This window comes from Esox lucius, chromosome 14 (genome assembly GCF_011004845.1).
Source record: "Esox lucius isolate fEsoLuc1 chromosome 14, fEsoLuc1.pri, whole genome shotgun sequence".
Lineage (NCBI taxonomy): Eukaryota > Metazoa > Chordata > Actinopteri > Esociformes > Esocidae > Esox > Esox lucius.
This window is the reverse complement of record NC_047582.1, coordinates 6432102-6456747: the sequence shown is the minus strand read 5'-3', so window position 1 is coordinate 6456747 and position 24646 is coordinate 6432102. Positions and strand designations below refer to the sequence as shown.

At 41.1% G+C, this 24646-nt stretch overlaps 2 protein-coding genes across 3 annotated transcripts; one reads left to right on the top strand and one right to left on the bottom strand.

Moving 5' to 3' along the window:
• The first annotated feature begins 9847 nt into the window (after window positions 1–9847).
• Window positions 9848–18405, top strand: rasgef1bb (RasGEF domain family, member 1Bb). 2 transcript variants are annotated; one of them, XM_010877668.4, is made up of 11 exons: window positions 9848–10101; window positions 12302–12496; window positions 12923–13045; window positions 13153–13290; window positions 13915–14130; window positions 14332–14406; window positions 16219–16311; window positions 16451–16553; window positions 16808–17079; window positions 17306–17502; window positions 17693–18405. In XM_010877668.4, the coding sequence occupies exons 2-11, from the start codon at window positions 12308–12310 to the stop codon at window positions 17721–17723; spliced, it is 1437 nt and encodes a 478-aa protein (XP_010875970.1). In that variant the 5' UTR covers window positions 9848–10101; window positions 12302–12307; the 3' UTR covers window positions 17724–18405. The 2 variants fall into 2 exon arrangements, with proteins under 2 accessions (XP_010875970.1, XP_010875971.1); XM_010877669.5 differs by lacking the exon at window positions 9848–10101 and adding an exon at window positions 10863–10977.
• An 80-nt stretch (window positions 18406–18485) lies between these two features.
• On the bottom strand, window positions 18486–21037 carry si:dkeyp-41f9.4 (PR domain zinc finger protein 8). The gene is made up of 4 exons (XM_010877686.3): window positions 20954–21037; window positions 20630–20854; window positions 20294–20519; window positions 18486–19888 (listed from the first exon to the last, which is right to left on the bottom strand). The coding sequence occupies exons 1-4, from the start codon at window positions 20954–20956 to the stop codon at window positions 18726–18728; spliced, it is 1617 nt and encodes a 538-aa protein (XP_010875988.2). The 5' UTR covers window positions 20957–21037; the 3' UTR covers window positions 18486–18725.
• Window positions 21038–24646: the final 3609 nt, after the last annotated feature.

Here is a 24646-nt window from a genome sequence, read left to right as displayed (position 1 = left end):
ATGTGATTGATTGATTGATTAAATAACAGTAGATAGAAATAGTGCACAGTCTTAATGCATGCATGTTTGTATTTAAAATATGTTACACCCCTGAAACAGATAGCCACCCACAACAGCCTGATTGATTTCAAAATACAAATCTGAGAGTAGGAAAGCAAAAGCAGTAGTAGATAGTTTACTAATCCAGTTAAAATGAATGCCAGTAATTGTTCAAACGTAGCACAACCCAGTTCAGACCTCAACTGTATCCTGTAATTGAGAGCCCAGTGTGATGGTTCCTGACCATGTGAACTTACCGCTGTTACGGTCGTAAGACATTTTCTTGCGGCACAGGAGATGACCACAAGAGAGATGACCAACATAAACATGAAACACCAAACTAAGGTAATTTACCTGATTGAAATCCAATAGTCAGTTTGGGTACTGTGCAGTAACAACAACAAATAATATTGATTTCAAATGGATAAAGACTTTGTATTGACATGAAGGCACTAAATCTGGCTTTTATTGATAAAAAGTTATCCTATACAATTATTTAAAATGTATTCTGTAACAGCTCAATCTGTGGGTGTGTTTGAATAAATTACACTAAGTTTATAATCCAACCGGAACTAAAGCCCTCTCTGGATCGATGCAATGCAAATGTCCTTGTAAATATAGCAGAACCATACAAGTCTGAGTGCAAAGCAGACACTATTTGTGGCTGATCGCGTAGGCTAGCAGATTGCATAAGACACCCCTGGCTGCCGCAATGAATAGAGGCTGGAGCTGAGTGCTACAGTAACACAGAATCACTCAGTCTGGGAGTTTTCCATAGAGCAAAGAAGGCAGCATTCTAAAGATACCACAAAGAATTTGTGGTTGGATAAGAGGCCTTTAAACGACTGGGATTACACAACACTCTACGAAGGGGAGAACACTATATTAAACACAGCCCAAAGTTGTTCTAAAGACCCACTTTTCTGTCTCTGCTCCTTGTTGCAATGCAACGCTCGACCTCTTGTAACACTCAAGGTCCTCTTTCTGAATGGTCTAGGGTGGCCAAGCTTTTTGTCTGCACTTCATGTAACATTTCAGTTACTCTAATGTAAGAGACTTCCCATAGAGATCCTCATACTCTCTCAGCGAGCCAAGAAGCTCCAATTGAAGATTCCAGATTCCGGGGTGCTCTGTGGAATTCCTTAGACATTTGATCTCTCCCTCTCCTCTCCCCTCCTCCCAACATTGCTATTTGATTCTGAGACCGGCTGTCACCCTTTGTAGAGGACAACTAGAGGTCTGCCGAGTTTGGGGATCTCTCTGGTCTAGCTCATTTCAACAGTGTTTGTTATGGGCCTGAGTCACAACCGCTTTGTATTACACTAGAATGAAGAGGTGGTGGGTGGGTAGAGAGTGCTGTTTGCCACTAGCGTAAGTGGATAAGCCACGCTGAAATTCCCCTGTCTTTGTGTTGTCTCCCACAGGACTAGATCACTCTCTTGCACAGCGTTGTTTAAATCTGGGCCTGACGACTGCGTTTGATTCATGGCCTGCCTAACCAGCTCACCTAACCCCACCCTGTTCTACCTGCCTGTGTTTTTCTCTGTTATGCTCTCTCTGCCAACCTGCTTGTCTGACTAGTGTGTTGAGTTAATGTGGACCTCTGATCGGTAGGGATTAGTAATCAAAGCCCCAAAGGCCCCATTCTGTCTGTTTCCATGCGTGTCTCCGGCAGAGAGGTGGTTCATGAGCCTCAGACGGGACAGGAGGGAGTCTGTGGCAGATTAGTCTAATCCCACAGAGCACTGCAACTCTCCGGCGCTTATGCAGTGTAGACATGGAGGGCGGCCGAGGAGGGTGGGACGCTGGGACCGGCCCTGCCTTTGTGGCTTAGTAAGAAAACACTGTAGGTGGAGTCAACAGGATGGAGCCAGCAGGGTGGAGCCTTTAGTCTATTGCGGCTGTCTCAGTCTATGTTTTCTACTGAGAGTCGAGATCATGGTGTGTTTTAAAACCCCTCACTTTGTTTGTAACGTATATGGGTCTGTGTGCGTTCGTGTCCGTGCATGTGTGTGTGTCTCTCGTATCTAAATGGTCCTATATAAACTGTTACTCTGGCCCCATACACACACAGCTAACTTTACATTGTTCAGGACATTCGCAAATGCTGTACACCCACATTGACAGTAATTTCCCTAATATCAGCACTTGAGCTGAGGAGTGACATGAAGGGATAGGGCATGTAAGCACAAGGAAGGAAGGATGGGAGGAGAGAATAGTGGAGAGTTATTGGAAGGCCCGTCCAAAGAGGAAAATACATTTCCACTTGAAAACGCTCTGTTTTCGAAATTAACTTTCAGTGTGGAAATAATGCTGAAGTGATCTGTTTATGTAGCCACTCAAATTAGACAATAGTTTTGCCTCAAGCATCAGTCGGTTGCACCTGACAGAGCACTTACACAATGTCTGACAACAACAGCTGTGCTACTAATGTCCCATTTGGCTCCATTTTCATTTTCTGAGGTTGGCTTCATTGTTAGAACCTTAAAGGAAAACAGTCACTGAGAGGCACTGTCGTCAGCACCTCACTCAACTACGCATAACTTTCCTTGTCAACAAACCTCGCCCAGAACAATGGGAAACAAACTAGGGCTATTGAGAAGACGCTTGCTTTGCAGCCAGGCCACAAACAGGCACGTCAGCCAACAGTTTACTTCTTGGGTCAGTCAAGATGCCCAGCTGAACGTGTTTACTTAACACGCTGAGAACAAACCAAAACAGTGTCCTCTGATTAGAACTACTTGGGTTGATTATTTATGATGTTTTATTGAATTTGATTATCCATCAACTCCATTCCATTAGATGGGTTAACAGCTTTTACTTTATCCCAATCTAAAAAAGACGTATACCTGAAGTGTATTATTTTGAAGCCACTTATGTTGTACTTAATATACTGAATAGTATTACAATAATATACAAGTACTATCTAATTCAGTAATACATATACTTCAGTGTTTTATATTAGATCCACTTATTTCCTACATTCGTATACTTATAATACATGATTAGAAATAGTATTGTAGTGCACTTGAAATATACTGAATTTATTTCAAATATTTTATATATTGGGGTAAATTTGTTAGTGTACTGAAATTTCCAACGATTTTCAAATTATACTTTTTTTGTACTACTTACCACATGTTTTGGGTTGAAATGGTTAGTATTAAGCCAAGCAGAAGAGGCAAAAGATCTTTGACAGAGGCCTCTGTAGTCCCGAATAATTCTGCTCACATCATGGAAGAGCTACATGATGGACCCGTGACGGCTGTCCTAATTGCTGCTCTTAAAAAGCTGCGTGAGAGTCTGCGTGTGGGACAGATTAATTCAAAATGGCACAAATGTACACCTTTGTCCCTACAACTATATCACATGTCCAGCAATTCATATACCTCAAAACGATGACTATGTAAATCAAGGAGCTAGAGAGCAGGTGCACCAAACTTGGCAAAAATGATTCAGTGCTAATAGCTTAAACCGTAGACACAGAGATACGGAAAATAAACAAACATTTTAGAGAAATTGGAAATATCTATCCCTGAAGAAAGTTTGTCATCCTACAATGTTCTTATCCAAACAACTCTTGGAAAGGGTTCTCTTGTCAACCCATATTTGGACCTTTTACAAACGACACAAACCTCTAAAATGTTTTTATCCGATGCCAATGTAGACACCTGCATCAATAAACCAAAACTGATCTCAGGAGCTCCATCATAACCCTCCAGGCATCTAAAATGAAATGAAAGGCAAAATTAGAAAGAGATACTCTCTAACTAGGCAGGGAGAATGCTTGTGATCCATCTATGGAGAAACAAAAGAACATACTATTCTGAGAAAACAATTACAATGATATACATTCTGCTAAAATATGTGTGTCCTTAAGAATGTTTTAATTTAGTGTCATATCACATAAACCATCTTGCTAAACAGCTGCGCAAAAAAATTGAAATCAACCATATAATCTACAGATTCAAATCTGTAAATGTGCAGCTACTCTCTTCTCATAAGGACATTAATGACAGATTCCGCCATAGGAATGACAGATTCCGCCATGTGTAAAGCATACCCTAATCCCTTAAATATGTAAAACTTCCTAGTGAAATGAATTCCCCTTCTCTGAACCAACAGCATTTTGATTTCCTACTTTATGAGTTCTCTCTGGTAAAAATACAAGAAACCATCGTAACCTTGGCAAGATCCATGGCCCAGATGGATTCCTTTGTGAATTTTGTTACAAATTCAGGGACCTTCTTTTGCCCTATTTACAGTAAATGTTTGCACACTTTAGCAACAACGTAACACTTCCACCTACTCTGGATGAGTCGGTTATTACCGTAATACATTAAAAGGAAGGGTCATAATAATTGATTTATCTCAGTAATTCAGAAGGTAAATTAGCAAAGACTCACATAAACACTGTTAAAAAAATATTTCAAACAAGTATAATGGCACTACCAGTTCAATAGGAATGTAAATTGTGGACAGATCAAATGATCAAATTTCTCTGCAGGATTCACTGCACTACAATATTCAACAATCAATTTCTGTCACTTTGATTAAATGTCCATAGAGGGATGAGACATGGATGTTCACTTTTGTCACTGATTTTCAATGGTCATGATGCTCCTGCTTTCCCAGCTGCTCAGTAGAATGAAGCATAAAGATTACCACCCCTTTTCTATTGGCACTGCGATCATGTCTCCTGTGGGGAGAAATCACTTCAAAATAATAATCCCATTATACACTCTGTATCTAGAAGACAATATGTGGTTCATTTAGATCTTAAACTAATGCCATTATTGCTCCTAATATAGATTATACCTTTGAGCAGTTGATAAAGTCTTTGACTTATAGAAATGTTCCCAGGATATTTTGCATGAACCAAATGTAGATCCCATTTGTATGACACATTTTAATGTTAAACCATTTTCAACAGATACCTTCAAGGCAAGGTGGGAGAAAGGAGCTAGACACTGATATATCCATAGCAGACTGGGAGTATAGCTTGGAATACATTCATACCTGTTTAATAAATTCCTGATGTTATATTATACAACTGGCAATCTTACACATGTAACCCCATTTTATTGGGGGGGATTTTGGGCATTCCCCTCCTGTTCATACCCCTTGTTTTCCATTTAGTAATTTGTTAAAATTGCAGTACTGAAAACTGTTAACAAAGCTGGGGTTTGTTGCAGCCTGGTGAGTGGTGACTCAGGGACTGAGGACATGATGAGTGTCCAGTGAAATCTGGATATGTTCCCCTTGGGCAGAATGCTAAATGCTATGAACAGGAGGTTATGTAAGAGTGCGTGACGTGTTTCTCCTCTTCTCCAGAACCGAAAGTGCACCTTTGAGCCATATTGAATTATTTATCACTCTGTTTCTGATTATCTGAATTAGCAAACCCTACTGTACCTTGACATCTGCCTTAAGCACTAGGAAGAGAACTGTTAACAGCTCATTACCCAACACACACAGGCAAACGCAACACAGAGGACAGCAATAAAAACACCTCTGTATTAAAAATACAGTGACTAATGCTTGATTGAAAATCATTCCGTCTCAAACCAGAAGGCAGATAGCCTGGCTGTCAGTCTGTTATAATGCCATTAAACCAAGTCCATTTTACTCCATGTCATGCCTATGTTTTGCTTGACAATGCCGGCAATTGAGTTTGGCGAGGGCTCAAAATAAACTGGAACAATTCTATTTACCATTTTAAACCAAATCCATTGGTTTCCTATCTGACAGCAATTAGCTCCAAATTACAATCAGTGAGTCACTCTTAAACGGTTTTCGTTAGTAGACTATAATTAGAAGTACGCAGAAAGGGCCACAGTCCCCTCCCAAAACAAACTGTACCAAAAACATACTTGTTCCACAGGCAATGAGACAAGATGTGATACATGGTTTGTTGTGACATGCTGTGATGCAGTCATTGTGTTAAACCAGCCCAGACCGCCTTGCTTGTCGAGGCCAAAGGGAGGGATGGAGGGATGGAGCGAGAGAGGAGGGATAGAAGGGGGACTGTGGGAACAGTTCTGTCTAGGGTGTTCTCTTTTTGTTTCCTCTTCTTCCTGAAAGCCCCCACCCCCGCCCCCCAAACTCCTTTCCCGTTCAGCTGTGTGCTGTTTTCACCCCGTTCATGTAGAAATCAGGCCAAGTCACCAGACGAATACTTGACACACAGGCACTCAAACACACATACACACACACAAAAACATGTACACACTAAAACACAAACAAGCACTGCTTGTTGTTCTTGTGCTTCAGTAAACAGAATGATTAACTTGGAGCAGTGACTCGCTGAATTTAATTTCATGTGTCTGGAGAAGATCGTACTGACAAATGACAATAATACCGGTCGGTTCTCAGACTGAGGATCAACAAGAGTGAAGGCAGTGCATGCCTCCTAAACGGACCCCTATTCACAATGTAGTGCACTCCCTTTGACCCGAGCCCAACTGCAGCGAGTCAAGCGGGGTGCATTATAGAATCCGGGGCTAATTTCAGGCGCTGGCAGCCAGTCCAAGGTGGCCCACAGCAGGCCTGCTGAGAACACAAAGCTTCCTGTTTGTGTCACATTCATATGGCTCCCGCTCCGTGCACCTGCAGCGAGGTCCTGCACGTGGCTCTGCCTGCCTCAAAAACACTTCAGCCTAATTATTTTCTAATGGGCAAAGAGAGAGAAAACAAACCGGTCCTGCGAAACCACAGCATGTTGTAAAATCACACATGCCACTGAAGTAAACAGACTTCACTTTATCTCCATTGAACGACACCAACTGGCCCTTGTTGAATATAGAAATAACAGTTTACTGGGGAAGATAACAAAAACAGGAAAGCTTTCAATTAACTAAATACTCTTGAGGCACTGCGTAATGTGCACATCAGCAACACTCTCGGGCACCGAGATCAATGAAATGATCACATGTGCTGAATATGCATAGTTTACAGTACACTGTAGTAAATCACAGTTTAGCTCACAGTAAGCTTTTGAATAGCGTTTTTTTCACCAGCAAAGACGTTCTTATTGGTCCCAAACACAGCAGCGGTTCATGAGTGAGGCCAGTGCATTTCCAGTGGAAGACAACTCCCTGTTCATCTGACACAGTATTTTGTGACAGATATATCTGCTTGGGACATGCAAGCGGGTTGGGTGATCTGATCAGGAAATGGGGGCTTCCACTGGCACTTTCCATTTCCCAGTAGTCCTCAGTAAAAACAGAGGAAAACAGAGGGTGGAGGAGAAGTGGTAGTGAGGAGCGTAGAAAACAACCAGACCCAGCCAAGACTGCCCAGAACCTGGCCACCATCCAGCCACTGTCCGTCATCGTTCTGCCACACAGAAGAGCTCTGCGGCTGTGGTTGTCCCTGGCGATGTGCGCGTGGGTGTGCGAGGGTCGTTTGTGTCTTCGGCAGAAGGAAAGTGTCAAGTGACACCCATTAAGCCTCGGACAGTGGTGGGAGACGGACTACTTTGCAGGGTCATTAAGTCTGACTTGTCTTACAGGGGAAAGCTCCGTGTTGGACCCCAGCAGGTCAAAGGGGAGCCATCATGTCAGCTGCTGACTCATACCGAGCACTTACTGGAAGCTTGGTGAGTCAGAGACTCACCCCTCCCCCATGTCCCCCCAGCCCTGTCTCCCCCTCGTCACCCAGCTAGTCTCGTCTCTGATCTCACATAGAGGTCCGTCTGCCATAGCACTTAAACAATAGCATACCAATGCTACGCTGTACGCTATTATGTCTGGGCTACTCCATATGTTTATTTTCCCCTAGAGTTCCCAGAGTAATCTTTTTTTCCTCTTTATTGGAATGTGAACGTTAGGCCAGTAACAAACATTCTTTATTAAAGTTAACCTTGCACAATGCAATGAGAGGAGGTGCTATGTTGACACTGAAGTACTATGCGGTTTTATAGAGGTGAAAGCTAATGCATTAGATCATACTACTGATACATGTGTTAAATCAAAGCAGATCACACATATAAAACAACAACAAAAACATCCCTGGCTCGGGTACTGGAGAAAGTAAACAACAACTGCCAACATTTATTTTAAAACCCATTTGATACTGTAAACAACATCTTACTCTCAACATCCACCTCCTACAGTATTAACAAATAACGGAACATGTACCGCCATCAGGAATAGAAAAAAGGTTCTTTCCGAAGTGTTCTGAGTCCTGACCGGGTTTCAGCTGAGTGAATGGTGAGAGGTGTGTGGGTGGAAGCTCAAGCTGAATGTTTATGGCAGGCAGCAGTCGGTCCGCTTAGGCTGTCAGTGTGTGTGTATGTGTGTGTGTGTGTGTGTGTCTGTGTCCATCCTACGCTGCCAATCTGTGAGGGAAGCAGTGGGCCCCAATGCCCTGACACTGTGGGTGGAATCCAGTTGGAGAAAAAAAGAATCCACAAGGGCCCTTGCCAAGCTAGAGCCGGAAGCATCCCCAGCGAGCAGCGTTGTCAGGTGGATGATGTGGGTGTGGGTACTGTTTAATAACAGAATGTATAACCCAATGGTCATCGCAGGCGTCTGCTTTTCCTGCATGAAAAAATGAAGTCTCTGATTGACAGGCGCACACTCTGCCGTGAATGAAAACAACCCACAAGCTGGGGGCTCATTCTCTGTTCTCTGTATATCATCAAACCATGTTTATGTAATGTGACTCATAAAAGTTGGCACCCACTATTTAAGGAAGTGCACTACCTGCTATTAAAACACCTGTAGCTATGATAGCTATCAGAAAACATGATCGCCTGTTTGTTTCCAAACTTCCATTAACATATTTAAGATAAGACAAAGATCAATATGACAATATACCACAGATAAGCGCTGTTCTTAGTCACAACACATTGTGCAATTCCTGGATACAGTACTCAGCCACAGAACATAGTAAATACCACAAATCCCCAACATGCTTTATTGTTATTATAAACTAGTTACCAATGCAATTAGAGGAGTAAAAGTGATGTACCAGCCAATCATCATTCAGGATTCAACATTCCAATTATAAACCTGGTAGTTAGAATCCTGAAAGCTGTGGTTTATGAGAGCATATACCACTGGTATGACACCATAATCTTTCCTGTTCTAACTGCAATTGTAACCTGTTCATTATAGCAATAAGGCATCTTGAGTGTATGTGGTATGTTATCAATATACCATGGGTTTCCAGGCACTCTGCATTGCTTGCCAAATAACTCCCCTTAGCGTGTTATATTGGCCATATACCACGCCCCTTTCTGCATTATTGCTTAATTTGGTATTTCAATTGCTTTATAATTAAGTAATAACGTTATAAATGATTAATTATTAGTTTATAGTTTACAAGTGTTTTATAAGTTATGAAGCGTTTGACACACATTTTTAATTGGGTCCGTGCCTAAATGTGGAATAATGACATATGCTGTTTTTTTATAGTTTCAGTAATAAAATATTCTGAAATGTAAAACTGCAAAGTTTGAACTTTTTCCTGAGATAATTTAGACATATTTTACACACAATGTGGTTTACCACAGCCGTTGGAGAATGCAAACATCCTGGCCATATGCCTTCAACCTCTCACTCTAGCAAGTCATTTTCCTTTCTTCCATTTCTGAAAAATATTATTATGGAACAGTATGAACATGACCCGATGTTGTTCAAAGAGAATCGATGGATGGAAAACCGACCAATGGAAATGCTGTAACCTTTCGATTTTTCAGATCCTTTCCTGTGATTGGCTTACCTCTATGAAGAAGTATCCGCCTATAAGCCTATTATAGGCTGTGTTTCGCGGCTTTCTGCAAGTCATTTGAATACGGCTGGTCGTGGTCGCAGTTTCGAATTACTTGGGATTCTAAAGATCGGCCAGACACAATAGATGGACCGTACGATTAGGAATTTCATGCTTTAAAAACACTGATCACTGGTACTTTTGTTCACTTAATTCCGAGGAATATCATTGAAGGATTAATTTATTCCTTTTTTGTATTGCGAAAAACTTGGAATCATTTTTATTTGATGCAAATAGTCCACATCTTTGCTACACTGTTACAATAAGGATTCCCATCCAGTTGAGGTAAGTTCATCACAATATATTCGCTTAGAAAGTTATTATATTTAAAAAAGATTAATGTGGTATTGTAAAAACAAAACGGTTATGTGATGCATTCCCAAAAGCTTCTATTTTACAAATAAATTTGTGTTTGAGGATTTAGTGAATTTAGTGAAAAAATTACTTTAAGATGGCTTAGATATTGCATTTCTTGAATTCAAAACAATAATATCGAAAAGCACAAAATAAAACTCCCTAAATATTTGCAAATCATAAAACGTCGATTCTTACCAATTGCGGCAGGTTGCGCTTACAATTTCATATTAAATAAGCTGTAGTTCCGTTTCATATACTTTCATGTGATTTGAAGCTTAAGTGTTATTGTTTTGCTTTAGTCAGCCCACATACAATTACTAGGCTGGCATGCGTTAGCCCTCATTACTCACTCGTGTTGTGACGAGTGACTGAGGTAAGTTCATCCCAGCAGGGTTCTATGGAAGACTGTTGCTTTCCCTATAAAAAGACCGCATGATTCAATAGTAATGAACTGTGCCAGCAGTGTGGGTGAGGTTGTGTTTATACTGTCTAAGCTCCAGTACTGTACTGTGGTTAACTGGTTACAGTACACTGGTCTGGGAAGTGGTAAACAGACTAACAGTGTGGGACCTGTGTGGGAATGAGTTATGTCTGTCTTTACCAACCATCTTATTTTCATAAATATTGGCTGCTCTTATCAGACTTAGGTCAAATCTGGGTGTACTGATCCTGTCTGTGCTACATTGCAGGATGTGGGAAAGTGGTTTCTTATTGAAACAGCATTGTTGAATGGCCATTATAAACCTGGTGGATCCTGAATGCAGATTGGCTTAAAACAGTGGTATCAGAGACAATATACCATTGGTATGACATCACATTCTTTACTTTACTAGTTGCATTGGTAACCAGTTTATATCATTTATACTCAGTCATATTACATTTGTATCTGTTTCAACATGGACCTATTCAACCCAAGCCAGGCTGTAGTTTTAGCCTGTTCCATTAGTCATAGCATGTCACTTTCATTTGAATGAGGCAGGCTCTAGACAGACAGATCTTTACTGGGTAGGGGGTCCCTGCTTATAGTAATGCCCGGTAGGGATTGGTTGAAAACATCTATTGTGTAGGAGATCATCAACTCTTGTTGTGGCAGGTCATCGTCATTAATGCTGCCTCTCAGGCTATACAGCATAGAGGATAAATCACATTTAATCGCTTAACAGCATTAAAGGAGGATTTCCCATTTTTTTCAACTGGATGTTAGATGGTCCCTCACCAGAGATGTAGTCTATTGGCCAAGAGAAACTGTTGTCCGTGGTTCAGTTTCCTTTAAACATACATTTTAAACTTCAGCAAACTTTGGCCACAGCTAGCTAAAAATCGTCAGTGGCATGTATGAGCATTTTATATTTGAGATGTTTATTCTGAAACATTCTCACCCTACCTGATTACTGCCGTTGCGTGTGACCAGTAACGGAAAGGTTACTAGATTGAGTCATACAGCCAACAGTGTTGACCCAGATTGGTGACCTGAAACAATATGGTAAATGTCTGACCCCACTCTAAAAATGAAAAACACATTTCAAAAATTACATGTGTGAAATAAACCTTAAAATAGGACAAATGTAAGCGGCCAAGTTAAAATTATTATTTCAGGGTGAGGAAACTTCTAGAATGAAGTTGGATTCTCCATTACGGAAGACAGCAGGTAGAGATCAGGGATAGGAGGTGCCAGGAAGGTGGGTGAATGATACTGTGGTAAAACAGGCTTACCAGAATTGCGCAGATTTGGAGTCAAGAGCAATAGGCTGTTATTAGAGTCACACTGCCAGCATTTATTCACAGTTCAGTTTTTCTCCTTGTCATAGTAACGTAAACAAGTGTGAAAAACTTTATATCATTTTTTTCTAATGCATTTTAATAGAATGTGATATTATCAAGTATGTACAGCTGTTGTCTGTAACAGTTTTCTAGTCTGTAATGTGTTTGATGTTTTGTGTGGACCTCAGGGAGAGTAGCTGTTGCACGTTCATCCTAATTAGCTAAAATTAACACCCAAACAAATAGGCACACAGATACACACACACACAACCTCTATAGAGAAATGCCATTCTAGTGACACTATTCAAAAGAAACCTTTGACATAGTTTTGATATTTTTACATATATACATTTTGTCTCTTTCACAGGTCATTATGCCTCCCACAACACCATATGCTGGCAAGTTCAGCCCTAGTCCTTACAACAACAACAATCTCCACAAATACCACCAGCCTGTGGAAGCGAGCTACGGGGACATGTGCTACCATGACAACAGTCTTGTTTCTGGCTCCTTGGAGGCCCTGATCCAGCACTTAGTTCCTACAGTGGACTACTACCCCGATGTGAGTGTTGTCTTCCTTTCAACAAACAACTACAAAATAAACAATCAATTCTTAACATAGAAGTATTTGCCATTACTTTAGGTCGAAGCATGTAAAGAATTATGAGATAATGAGCTAATTTTGTAGTCTGAAATAATACCACCATGATGAAACAACAGTGAAAACACACGTTCCCTAAAGCATGAAAAACAATCTGCTGTATTACGGCATTTACTGGCTGTGTTAAGCCAAATAGGCTACAGTTGTTTTGGGTCATATGCTAAGTCCATAAGGCATGCATCCATTATATTCCTTAACAGCTAATGGATATATTGTATATATTAGGTAATTAGATTCCTTGTGAATGGCAAGAGCTGAGCTGTATTTTCTGAGTTTGGTGTGGGATGGCAATGATACCAGACTTTCTTCTCTCCTGTTCTCCATCAGAGGTCATACGTATTTACCTTCCTGCTGAGTTCCCGTCTCTTCCTCCACCCGTTCGAGCTCATGTCACGGGTGTGTCACCTGTGTGTGGAGCAGCACCGCTCTGGAGACCTGCTGCTCGACAAGGTACACACACACACACACACACACACAGTAGTTCTGAACACAAATGAGTGGATACCACATCCTGAGCTTCTAACAATCGGCACTTCATTCTCCTTGGCTTACCTCAGATCAGAATACGGGACGTGGCTCCGAAGATGGTGCAGCTGCTGACGGAGTGGACCGAGACGTTTCCCTACGACTTCCGGGATGAGAGGATGATGCGTTGCCTGAAAGAGATGAGCCATCACCTGGCCAGAGGGGATGAGGTCAGGACCTTTAAATATACTGACTCATCAGAGATGACAGTTGACATGATTTTAGACGTGTTGCTTGGACCAGTTACCGTTGAGTTTTACATCAGACGTCATTAAAGGCACGAACTGAGCTTGATGAAAGAGGAGCCCGACCGGCTGATGGTCTTGTGTCATTGTTGTGTAATTTATTCATACATGTGTTATGGGTGTCATGAATGTGCAATGTCAGCAGTGACAGTGTAGGTGGTGAGATCGCACACCCGCGACGTGTTGTGGGTGTGATAATGGCCTGAGTGCTTCATCATTATGTCAGCAGCACAGACTTTCTTTGACCACGACGTTGACATCTCTGTTTTTGATCACGCCGTCCCAGTGCTCCTTAACATTAGACACATTGATTGATCCTATGCTTGTCTGTTGTGTCATATCTGTACCTGTATAAAGCATTGAATACATGGATAGATTCGTTGTTATGTTGTTTTGTCCCCGTGTACATTATATTGTACGCAGATTTAACACCAATATTACATTGTACTCACATGCAATATGCAGCATGTATGTTGATCTCTTGTGCTGTACTCACGTATGACCTGGAGTACGTGAGTTAATGTCTGGTTCCACATGCTGTTACATCAGTACTCGTGGAGAGCCATGCAGCAGATGACTCAGCGGTTGATCCGGAGGTTGGCAGCCCTGGGCCAGTACGAGGAAGCTATTGCCACGCTCAACGCCTCCGCAGCCGAGAGACCCACCGCTCTGAAGGCCAAGCAGCAGAGTGGACAAAGGAGTGACGTTCTGAGCGTATGTGATGATGCGTTCATACTGGCCCAGCAGCTGACACACATTGAACTGGTGAGAAGCGAAGATTCGGTACAATGTTAGTAATTCATTATTATACGCTGTGTTCAAAGGATAACCGAACGGTCTCTTTGGTGTTCAGAATTAGGTGTCAATTAGAGACATTCCTTGATCTTGCGATTAAAGTAAAGTAAATGTAGAAATACAGTATTGCTTCAGACATTCTCTCTGTAATTCTTTAATTTACCCTTCCAGGACAGACTGAGTTTCATCGGACCAGAGGAGTTCATCCAAGCCTTTGGGGTGAAAGATCCCCTGGACAATCACAAGGTAGGCCTTGTCTACTCTTGACATTATGTTGTACACTATATTCCACATAACATTGTCCACTACCTTTCACATAAAATTATCCACTACCTACCAAATAACATTGTCCACCACCATCCACATAATATTGTCTACTACCTTCCCCATAATATTGTCCACTGCCTTTCACATAACATTGTCCACTACCTTCCATATAACATTGTCCACTACCTTCTACATAACATTGTCCATTGCCTTTCACATAACATTGTCCACTACCTTCCACATAACATTGTTCATTGCCTTTCACATAACATTGTCCACTACCTTTCACATAACATTGTCCACTACCTTCCATATAACATTGTCCACTAACTTCCACATAACATTTTCCACTACCTTCCACACAACATTGTCCACTACCTTCCACATAATATTGTCCACTACCTTTCACATAACTTTGTCCACTACCTTCCACATAACATTGTCCACTACCTTCCACATAACATTGTCCACTGCCTTTCAAATAACATTATCCATTACTTTTCACATAACATTGTCCACTACCTTCCACAGAACATTGTTCATTGCCTTTCACATAACATTGTCAACTACCTTTCACATAACATTGTATACTACCTTCCACATAACATTGTCCACTACCTTCCACGTAACATTGTCCATTGCCTTTCACATAACATTGTCCACTACCTTTCACATAACATTGTCCACTACCTTCCACATAACATTGTCCACTACCTTCCACATAACATTGTCCATTGCCTTTCACATAACATTGTCCACTACCTTTCACATAACATTGTCCACTACCTTCCACAGAACATTGTTCATTGCCTTTCACATAACATTGTCAACTACCTTTCACATAACATTGTCCACTACCTTCCACATAACATTGTCCACTACCTTCCACGTAACATTGTCCATTGCCTTTCACATAACATTGTCCACTACCTTTCACATAACATTGTCCACTACCTTCCACATAACATTGTCCACTACCTTCCACGTAACATTGTCCATTGCCTTTCACATAACATTGTCCACTACCTTTCACATAACATTGTCCACTACCTTCCACATAACATTGTCCACTACCTTCCACATAACATTGTCCATTGCCTTTCACATAACATTGTCCATTGCCTTTCACATAACATTGTCCACTACCTTTCACATAACATTGTCCACTACCTTCCACATAACATTGTCCATTGCCTTTCACATAACATTGTCCACTACCTTTCACATAACATTGTCCACTACCTTTCACATAACATTGTCCATTGCCTTTTACATAACATTGTCCATTGCCTTTTACATAACATTGTCCACTACCTTTCACATAACATTGTCCACTACCTTTCACATAACATTGTCCATTGCCTTTCACATAACATTGTCCACTACCTTTCACATAACATTGTCCACTACCTTCCACATAACATTGTCCATTGCCTTTCACATAATATTGTCCACTACCTTCCACATAACATTGTCCATTACTTTTCACATAATATTGTCCACTACCTTCCACATAACATTGTCCATTACTTTTCACATAATTGTCCAATACTTACAACTGGTTACATGAGATTTTTTTTTTTATTATGATGGGACTACTGAATGTGTCGTGAAATGATTTCAGTGTTTGAAGCATGTTCAGTTAACATCAAGAAATAACATATTACCCTGAGAAACAGCTTATTTTCCCTAAAATGAAACAAAACATATTGAAAGTTTCTGACAACAGCACTGTCTTGGATTCTCTATAATACCTCTAAAACAGTAACCTTGGACTGTCTTTCCTCTCAGAGTTTCTTTAGAAAACGCAAGACCACTAACCTGGAGGCCTATGTGGCTTGGTTCAACAGACTCAGCTACCTAGTAGCAACAGAAATCTGTATGGTGAGTGCACTCTTCCCAACTCTGTTTCTTTCTCTCCCAAGTCTACTGTCATTCTCTCCCCTCCTTCCCTTATATCCCTTCTATCATTTTCATTTATACAATTTACCATTGGTTTGATGTTTGCTTATTGTCCTTCCAGCCAGTAAAGAAAAAGCACAGAGCTCGCGCCTTGGAGTTCTTCATAGACGTGGCTAGAGAATGCTTCAACATCGGCAACTTCAACTCCCTCATGGCTATCATTAGTAAGTTACAGTACACTATAGGGCTTTGAAAACAGCCACAGGGTAACCGAATAACACAATGCTTCGCTTGACATTATGAAAATATTTTGTTTGTAATGAAGATATTTCCAATTTCGTCAACTACAAAAAAAAAGCACAGCTGGCTTTAAAATAGTTTAAATTCTAGGCAGTAGAATGCTTGGAATGTAAGTATACTTCCTGAAGACACTGAATTGAAATGGATTTGACTGCAATCCTTCACTTCCTCCACACAGCTGGCATGAACATGAGTCCTGTGTCAAGACTGAAGAAGACCTGGAGCAAAGTAAACACGGACAAGTTTGACATACTGGAGCACCAAATGGACCCCTCCAGTAACTTCAGTAACTACCGCACTGCCTTACAAGGAGCCACCCAGAGGTCTATCACAGCACACAGCAACCAGGAGAAGATTGTCATCCCCTTCTTCAGCCTTCTTATCAAGGACATATACTTCCTCAATGAAGGATGTGCTAGCCGGCTACCCAACGGTCACGTCAACTTTGAGGTGAGTCTTACCACAATGTGCGGAAATGATATTACTGATTGCCTGCCTGTTTTTATGTTGCATAGTGCATTGAACCCCAATAGCGGACTAAATCAAAGTTGGAAGGTGAAAGGGCGTTACGTTAGAAGGAAGTAGGGACATCACTTCAACTAGTACTATTTTGTGTCGAGGTAGTGGGCGGAAAACTCATTGTTGTCGTCATTTGCATGTTTCCTGTTCATCTCAGAAACTGTGGGAGCTGGCGAAGCAGGTCAGTGAGTTCCTGGTGTGGCGTCAGGTGACGTGTCCGTTCGACAGAGACAGGAAGATCCTGCAGTACCTGGTCACCACGCCTGTCTTCACGGAGGACGAGTTGCACCTAGCGTCCTACGAGACGGAAGGTCCTGAGAACCACATGGAGAAAGACAGCCGCAGGTCTCTGAGGTGCGTAACTCTGTGGCCGATGCCGCCGGGGAACATCCACCGCTGCCGCATGGCTTCCATTAGTAGAACCCTCCCCGATCTTTCCCACAGTCGATGACTGAAAAGCTGTTCATTGTATTGTCATGTCTGCTTCAATGATTCATGCATTGCTTTTATCTAAAATAAATGCATGGTGTTTTTTGCCTTGCAGGTCGTCCCTGTTGCATAGAGAGCATCGGTGAGCAAGGGTCTAAAAAGTAAAGATTCACAAAGGATGGGAGAAAGAACTTTTCAAAGCACGCCTCCTTCTATGCTTGAAGAACTAAAGATGTTGCCTCTCGCACTGTACTGACAGATGACTCATTAGTCTACCCACACACACACACAGTGTTACTTATTTTTTATACCAGTGGGTCACAATGGTTACTTAGATTTTTTAAGCTTTTCTGAAGGAGTCTTTCTATAGTGTAATGAGCTTGTTGCTGGTTGGCTTGCTCAGTGTTCTTAGAATATATAAGCTTCTTCATTTGTGACTCTTAAATAGTGTGTTTTGTACATGTCAGAAATGACTGAAATATTTGTGATGACGCTGACAAGAAACAAACCTCGAAACCCATCTCATGTTTGGTGAAAGAAATATGAATATGACTGAATAGCCTGTGAATAGATAACTCTGCTTTTTCCATTTTTGTATCATTATTGGCCTATGTGTTTCATTACCTTGCAGCTATTTTTTTTTTACAAATATTATATGTCGGGCTATGTATTATGTTGTTTTTTCACTACTTGGTTTTGTATCATGATTTTTTAAAACTGTTTGACCACCCCAATGTGTTATTTATCAGGGTACTCTGAATATAGATCTTATGTTAAATAAGAGGTATATTTTCTTTCCAAGGAAAATAAAAGAAAAGTGAAGCAATGTTTTTTTCTCCTGTAAACAGCTCTATAGAGCCATCTAGTGTTCACAACTAAAGTTACTATCAAGTCACATCAACACCAACACTATTGTAACTAATCTAAAAAATAAGCTTTTATTGTGAAAGAATATAAAAAATAAATGGCATTGAAAAAAAATTACATTTTACAATCTTAAGAGGGAACTCTAAATTGCTATTTCTAAAGGAAAAGTGATTTGAGCAGAGTTGGTCATGTTTAAAATAAAATGTAATTGTATTGTTAATGTATATTTCAAATTGAATACTTAAATACTAAATGAAACTAATGATCACAAGTCAGTAAACTCATGTGTGAGAAGTCAAGTGTCGTGCGAGGTGGTGGCGTTGTCTGAAAACCTCGCTGCAGATGGAACACTTGAGCCTGTCCTCTTTATCCTTGTACTGTTGTTTAATCCCGGAACCTGACACCGTTGCGTCCAGCGCCCTCTTGTGGAGAGACCTCATGTGCTGCACCAGGTCAGATGTGAGACGGAAGGAGAGGTTGCATTTGGCGCACCAGTTCTGAACCGGCAGGAAGTGGGGTGAGAGCCGTGGGACGGAAGGAGCCAGGAGCACTGGAGATGGGGGAACCTGGACCAGGTGCCTGTCTGGGGGCCTGGTCCAGAGAGCTGCTGGGCTGTAGAGAGGGTGCCTCGGTTTTGAAATACCCTTGACCAGAATCGGTCTGTGAAATTGGGTTTTGGCAATGGTGGATTTAGTCCTATCAAGCAGGGGGATAGTGTGGTGTAGTGGAACAGACCGTGGAGCCTGGGAGAAGACACTTCTGTTTTCTGGGACAGAGACGTTGCTGAAGATAGAGGTGCCTACAAGAGTGTCAGTGGAGGTTTCCCCTGAGCGCAAAATATATTTAGACAACATATTTTTTGGGTGTCTCTGATCAACTCCTCGTCCACTGCCGGTCTGATCGTTCTGATTTCGTGAGTTGGTTGTGAGCACTTCAATCTCTGACTTCTTTAGCGACAGTTGAGGTCGAGTGGGTCCGTCTTCAGTGGATGCCTTTCTGATTGGAATAGGGGGCATGTGACAGGAGACTGGGCAAGGTTGTTGAATCATGCTCAAGTCGCAGTATCCTCTGTCCACTGGTTCCTGCTTGAGGATAGGAATCCGCGAGCTACTACAGTCCCCTTCTACCTCCATGCGTTTCCTTTTTAGGGCACCAGCCGACTGGACGCCAGAAAAACCTGTCTTATTTCCGGTATTTTCCATATCTCGGGCTAGATTGTGGAAGTCCGTTGTAGGTTTTCCATCCTGTGGATCGTTTTGTTTATGGCCCAGTTTGTTAGCATTCACTGAATCCGAGTTGTCATGGTTGGTGTTGGGTTTGTCATGTCCAAGTTTTGTGAGGCTGTTTGGTTGTCTCAGGGTGCAGATGAATCTCCGATGGGCCAAAAAGGGGAACTCTGACCCAAAGCGTTGGTCGCAGTTGACACATCTGTAGAGACCAGCACCTAGTTAGGATGGATAAAGATTAATAGTGGTTTATTTATACAAATATTGTAGAATTTTACAATTGTATTGACAAATCTAGTGTGTTTTATTTATGCAATTGCATTCATTATAAAAAATACATTAACTATAAAAATTGCTTTGAAAAATAAGCATATTAACATATACAGCTCCGGAAGAAATTAAGACCACTGTACCTTTTTGTTTCCTTTGCACAAAAGTTGAGAAGGAAAGTTTTGAGTGAGGAACAGAAGCGTTCAGTTTGCAGTGGTCTCTTAATTTTAACACTTCTGCTCCTCACTCAAAACCTTTTCGACTTTTTTGGAATAAAAAAGGTGCAGTGGTCTCTTAACTTTTTCCGGAGCTGTAAGTGAAGATGTAAATCGTAGAGAAGGTGATATCAATACCTTTGCTTAGTATCTGCAGTGGTTTCAGTAGCAAAAGGTTGGAAAGTTCTTTCCCATACCAGACTAACAGCTCTTCTTCCTTCTGGATTGCCCGGAGTGCTCTGTAGAATAGTTGTCCATTCTTAACATAAGCTTCCAAGTTCTGTTCTTCACCGCTCCGGGCTGACTGCACTAGGCGCAACCACATCGGACCACCGCTGCGCGTGTTGGGCGCTGAAGTATCCACCTGTATAGACAAAAATAAACAGTTGTATTGTCATGCAGAAACAAGAAAACTGTAAGATTTGTTTTGGAACATTATATTTGATGACGCGTAGATTTGGAAAGTGTTCTTACCCTTAAAATGTATGGTGCAGTTATTCTATCTATAGACTTGAGAGCGATGAACGCAATGCTGTCATAAACAGAGGTGTGCTTGAGCTCACACGGTCCAAAAATAGCGTTAGGGGGAACGTCGCAGGTGGTGTGTACTCGCGTAAAAAAATCCGTTATCCATCTTTGCGTAGATCTCGCCTCCAAGTTCCAAAAGAGTTTGGAATGTAAATCTGCATCCAGGACATCCTGAGAATCACATGCAATCAACATGTATATCATTAGAATGACAATTAAAAATAAATAATTTATATATTATATGCATACAAACCGTGCGTAAGAACCTACCATTACAAATTATTACTCTTATTATTCTTATATTTGCAATGTTCCGATTCTCTCATACAGAGCGCTGCGTCTTGTAGGTACCCAGGAATACCTGCTATGGGACTGCTCGACAAGAAGAGCCGGTTTTATAGTCTAGTAAATGTGTTAAATGGGATTTGACAATCTCAGCCCCACTGTATGCTCATGTAAGATGGGTGACATTAATTATCTGTGACAATCAGCGTGTCGGTGCATAGATCGACCATCTAAGGAGGTCATGGTATCAGGGCCAGTGCACGTAGAAGCCAATTTCAATTGGATATTGAATTCATGACATTTAGTAAATAGGCAAAAAATACAATGTATTTAGGTGAGGCGGGTGATGTTCTGGTGTGCTTGGCCCGGGGCCATGCTACAAACGCGAGGATGTGTTTTCGGAAAATTGTGTTGTGCTTTTCTGTGTTCCCGGGGCATAGATACATCCTGGTACATTGACGGGTCCATTCATTGCGGGTATTCACTGTCCACATAGGCCGAGTGGAATGGTCCCACATAACAGTGGCCTTACTGAAAAAAGCTTATAAAAAGCTTAAAGTAGGCCTATTCCAACATGAGTCTGAGACTTTGAAGAAAAATTACATTTCTTAAACTAGATTTTTTACATTACATATCTGGCTATAGGCCTACTTACATTTAGAATGTTTTTTTTTAACTGGACATATATTTTAATTACAGATGTGCCTTGCTTAAGCACATGAACACAGAAAATTGTCATTATTATGAATTAATTAAAAAAATATGGAAATATGGAAAGTATTAATTTACAAATAGATTTGTCTGTCTCCCTAAATATGTGCTGATGATGTATTCCAAAACTAAATATATCAACTAGGTTGTAGTTCAGTGGGCACGGCATTAGCTAAATCTCAAATGATCCCCTTACCAACAGTATCACAAAGATGTGAGAAATATCGAGGGTGTAGGGCAGGGGTACTCAACTCTAACCCTACGATAACCCTGCTGGTTTTCTGTTGTACCTCTACCATAGTTGAACCCAGGTCTAAATATGTCCCTAATTAGAGGGTTGCACTGGCTTCGAGGTCCAGAGTTGAGTATGAGGGGTATAAAGGCTGTTTCTAGAACCTTCTGTCGGTGTCCCCTTCCCGTTAAGCCTAATTTATGCTTCTGCGGGTCTGTGTTGTAAATGTCCTGTGCGTTTGTACGCCGACGTGCTCAGCATTTATAGTGCGGCCTTACTGTGTAGATAGCCATTACACTTCTTAGAGCTAGGCGGTCGCGCAAAATGTTGGTGTGTTCGCTTGTAAATCAGGAAAGCTTCACAGAAGAAGTAACTGTATAGTTGGTAAACAATATTCTGCATCGCTTGAAACCCTTTGTTACACATATCACGCAATCCTGCTTCAGGGGACAGTTGCTATCCCTCCACCTGCAAACCTTCCTGGGATAGGATTCAACGCGTCATCGTTGAAAATGCTGCTTTTCCATTGCATGTAAATCTGATGGAGCTCTTTCAAAATAAGCAATTGTTTATTGATATTGTGAAAATATTTGGAGTCTTAAATCATAAGCAGATATTAGATTAATAATAGGGTTAGGGTTATATACTTAATAGTTGTAAATGTTCTGCCTTCTATTTGCTTCCATTGCACATTTAGAATTGCCATATGTAATGCATTTGCATTAATTGCACATCTATATTTACATTCCACTTGTACATACATATACTTAATCCTTGTAAATAGGTTGCCCTCCTATTTGCACTTTTGGTTAGACGCAAACTGCATTTCTTTTTTCTGTATTTGTTAAATGAAAATAGATGTAACTTTGTCAAAGAACAGTACAATACAAAATGCAATTTGTCAGTAGATTTTGTATGTTATCAACATTCACAGGCCAGACATGTGATTGAGAACTCATTTGGTATGATGGTCGCAAGGTGGAGAATTCTAGGCAGATCACTGGAATTCCTACCAGATAAATGTACATGTTGTGAAGGCCTGTGATGCACTGCACAACTATCAGGCCTATAAAGATGTTTTAGTCTGCCAACATACCTGCAACAAAGTATATACCACCTAGTTTCACAGACTCTTTTGAACAATGGTGAGGCACAGCCAGGGAGTGGAGAAGACAGGTCACAGAGGGATGGCACCTTGGCTGATGCAGGGAGGCCCTCTAGTGCTGCTGGAGTCCTCAATGACCTGATGAGGTCTTTCATGTGCCATGGCAGGATACAGTGCTGAGGGCTGGTCTACTGAACTCTCAATGAATTATGGACACACATTTAAAGAAAACCTTGTTATTTAGTCATATTTGTATGTAATTGTAAGTGTAACAAGGTATTGCAAACAGTGAAAAGAGCTGACTACTTAGAACGTATTGTTTAAAGTGCACTCAAGTGTTTTGTTCAAACGGGCACTATGCATTTTACATCAAATAATATAAATTAAACAATATTTAATCAAATAACTCAAAAGGTCAACATCCATGAAGTGTGCAAATAATTATTACTCAAATCACAAACAAAAAATTAATTTGGAAAAAGGTTACTTTAGCCACATCGGGGTGTGTATTCAAACAATGTCTTCAGCACCCCCCCCCCCCCCCCAAATTAAATAAAAGCTGATGGATTTTGAACTAGGCTTGACCTTATATATGTTGTGGCAGTTTGTGGATCAGGTCACCTATGGTGTGACAAAATCTCAAAATTGTGATCAAAGAATGAAGTTTGATGACGCTTGATGATGCTGATTCTGCGCTGATCCACAAGGTTTAGTCGAGCTGTCAAGTCATCGTTCTTACTAATTTCCTTTAGCGCTCTCTAGGAGGATGAAGAGGAGTTGAGGCAGGATGGACCTGGAGAGACACTCCTAGGTTTTATTCGGTGGACAGGTCTTTGGTAATTAGAGGAGCAGGTTCTAGTGATGGTCTGTTCTCAGCCTTGGGGTCAACTGATGCAGCTAGTGAAGTTACATTTGAGTCCAGGTCAGCTTCAAGTGACTGTAGGATTGATGAGCTGCTGCTGTACTCCATCTGCAATTACAATATATTTTACTATTCAACAGGGCAACTCAACCTGAAGGGGGGAGAGGGGCTTGCAGTACATGACTACTGAAATTAAACAGGCATATGTCTGCTTTCAAGTAACCTTAAACTTGTGGTAGACTCCACTGTGGTCTACTCTCTCCTCTTCCTTGTCCCCTGTTGGCTCTCTGTACCATTCTGTCCCTCACTATCAAGACTTTTCCCTGCCTACCAAAGTTTTGCAAACACAAAGCAGTAAATACATAATTTCATTAAACTTAAAACTAAAGTTGCCTGACACTTGTCCCTGCTCCCTCTTTTTCAGCTAAAACTATTGACTCATCTGAAGAAAAATCAGGTTGAAAACCGAAACACTGTCAAAAAAATTGACCAGTTGTGGGCAATCTGTCAACACGGGTGATCAATTTGGTTAAATAAATCACCGCGATCTGCGCATGTGCTTGTCATTGAATGAAACGCACCCATTCGATATTAAGTTATTTATTTGTCACTTTCACATAAAAGTAAGTAAAGACATTTTCAGCTACACAAGTCATAGGATCTTAACTATGATTTGCATTAGGATCTCGGGAAAATATAAAACTAACAACACGTGTCGTCACCACTCCCATTGACTCCTTTAGCCCCAAACCCCAGTATGCTCTTCGT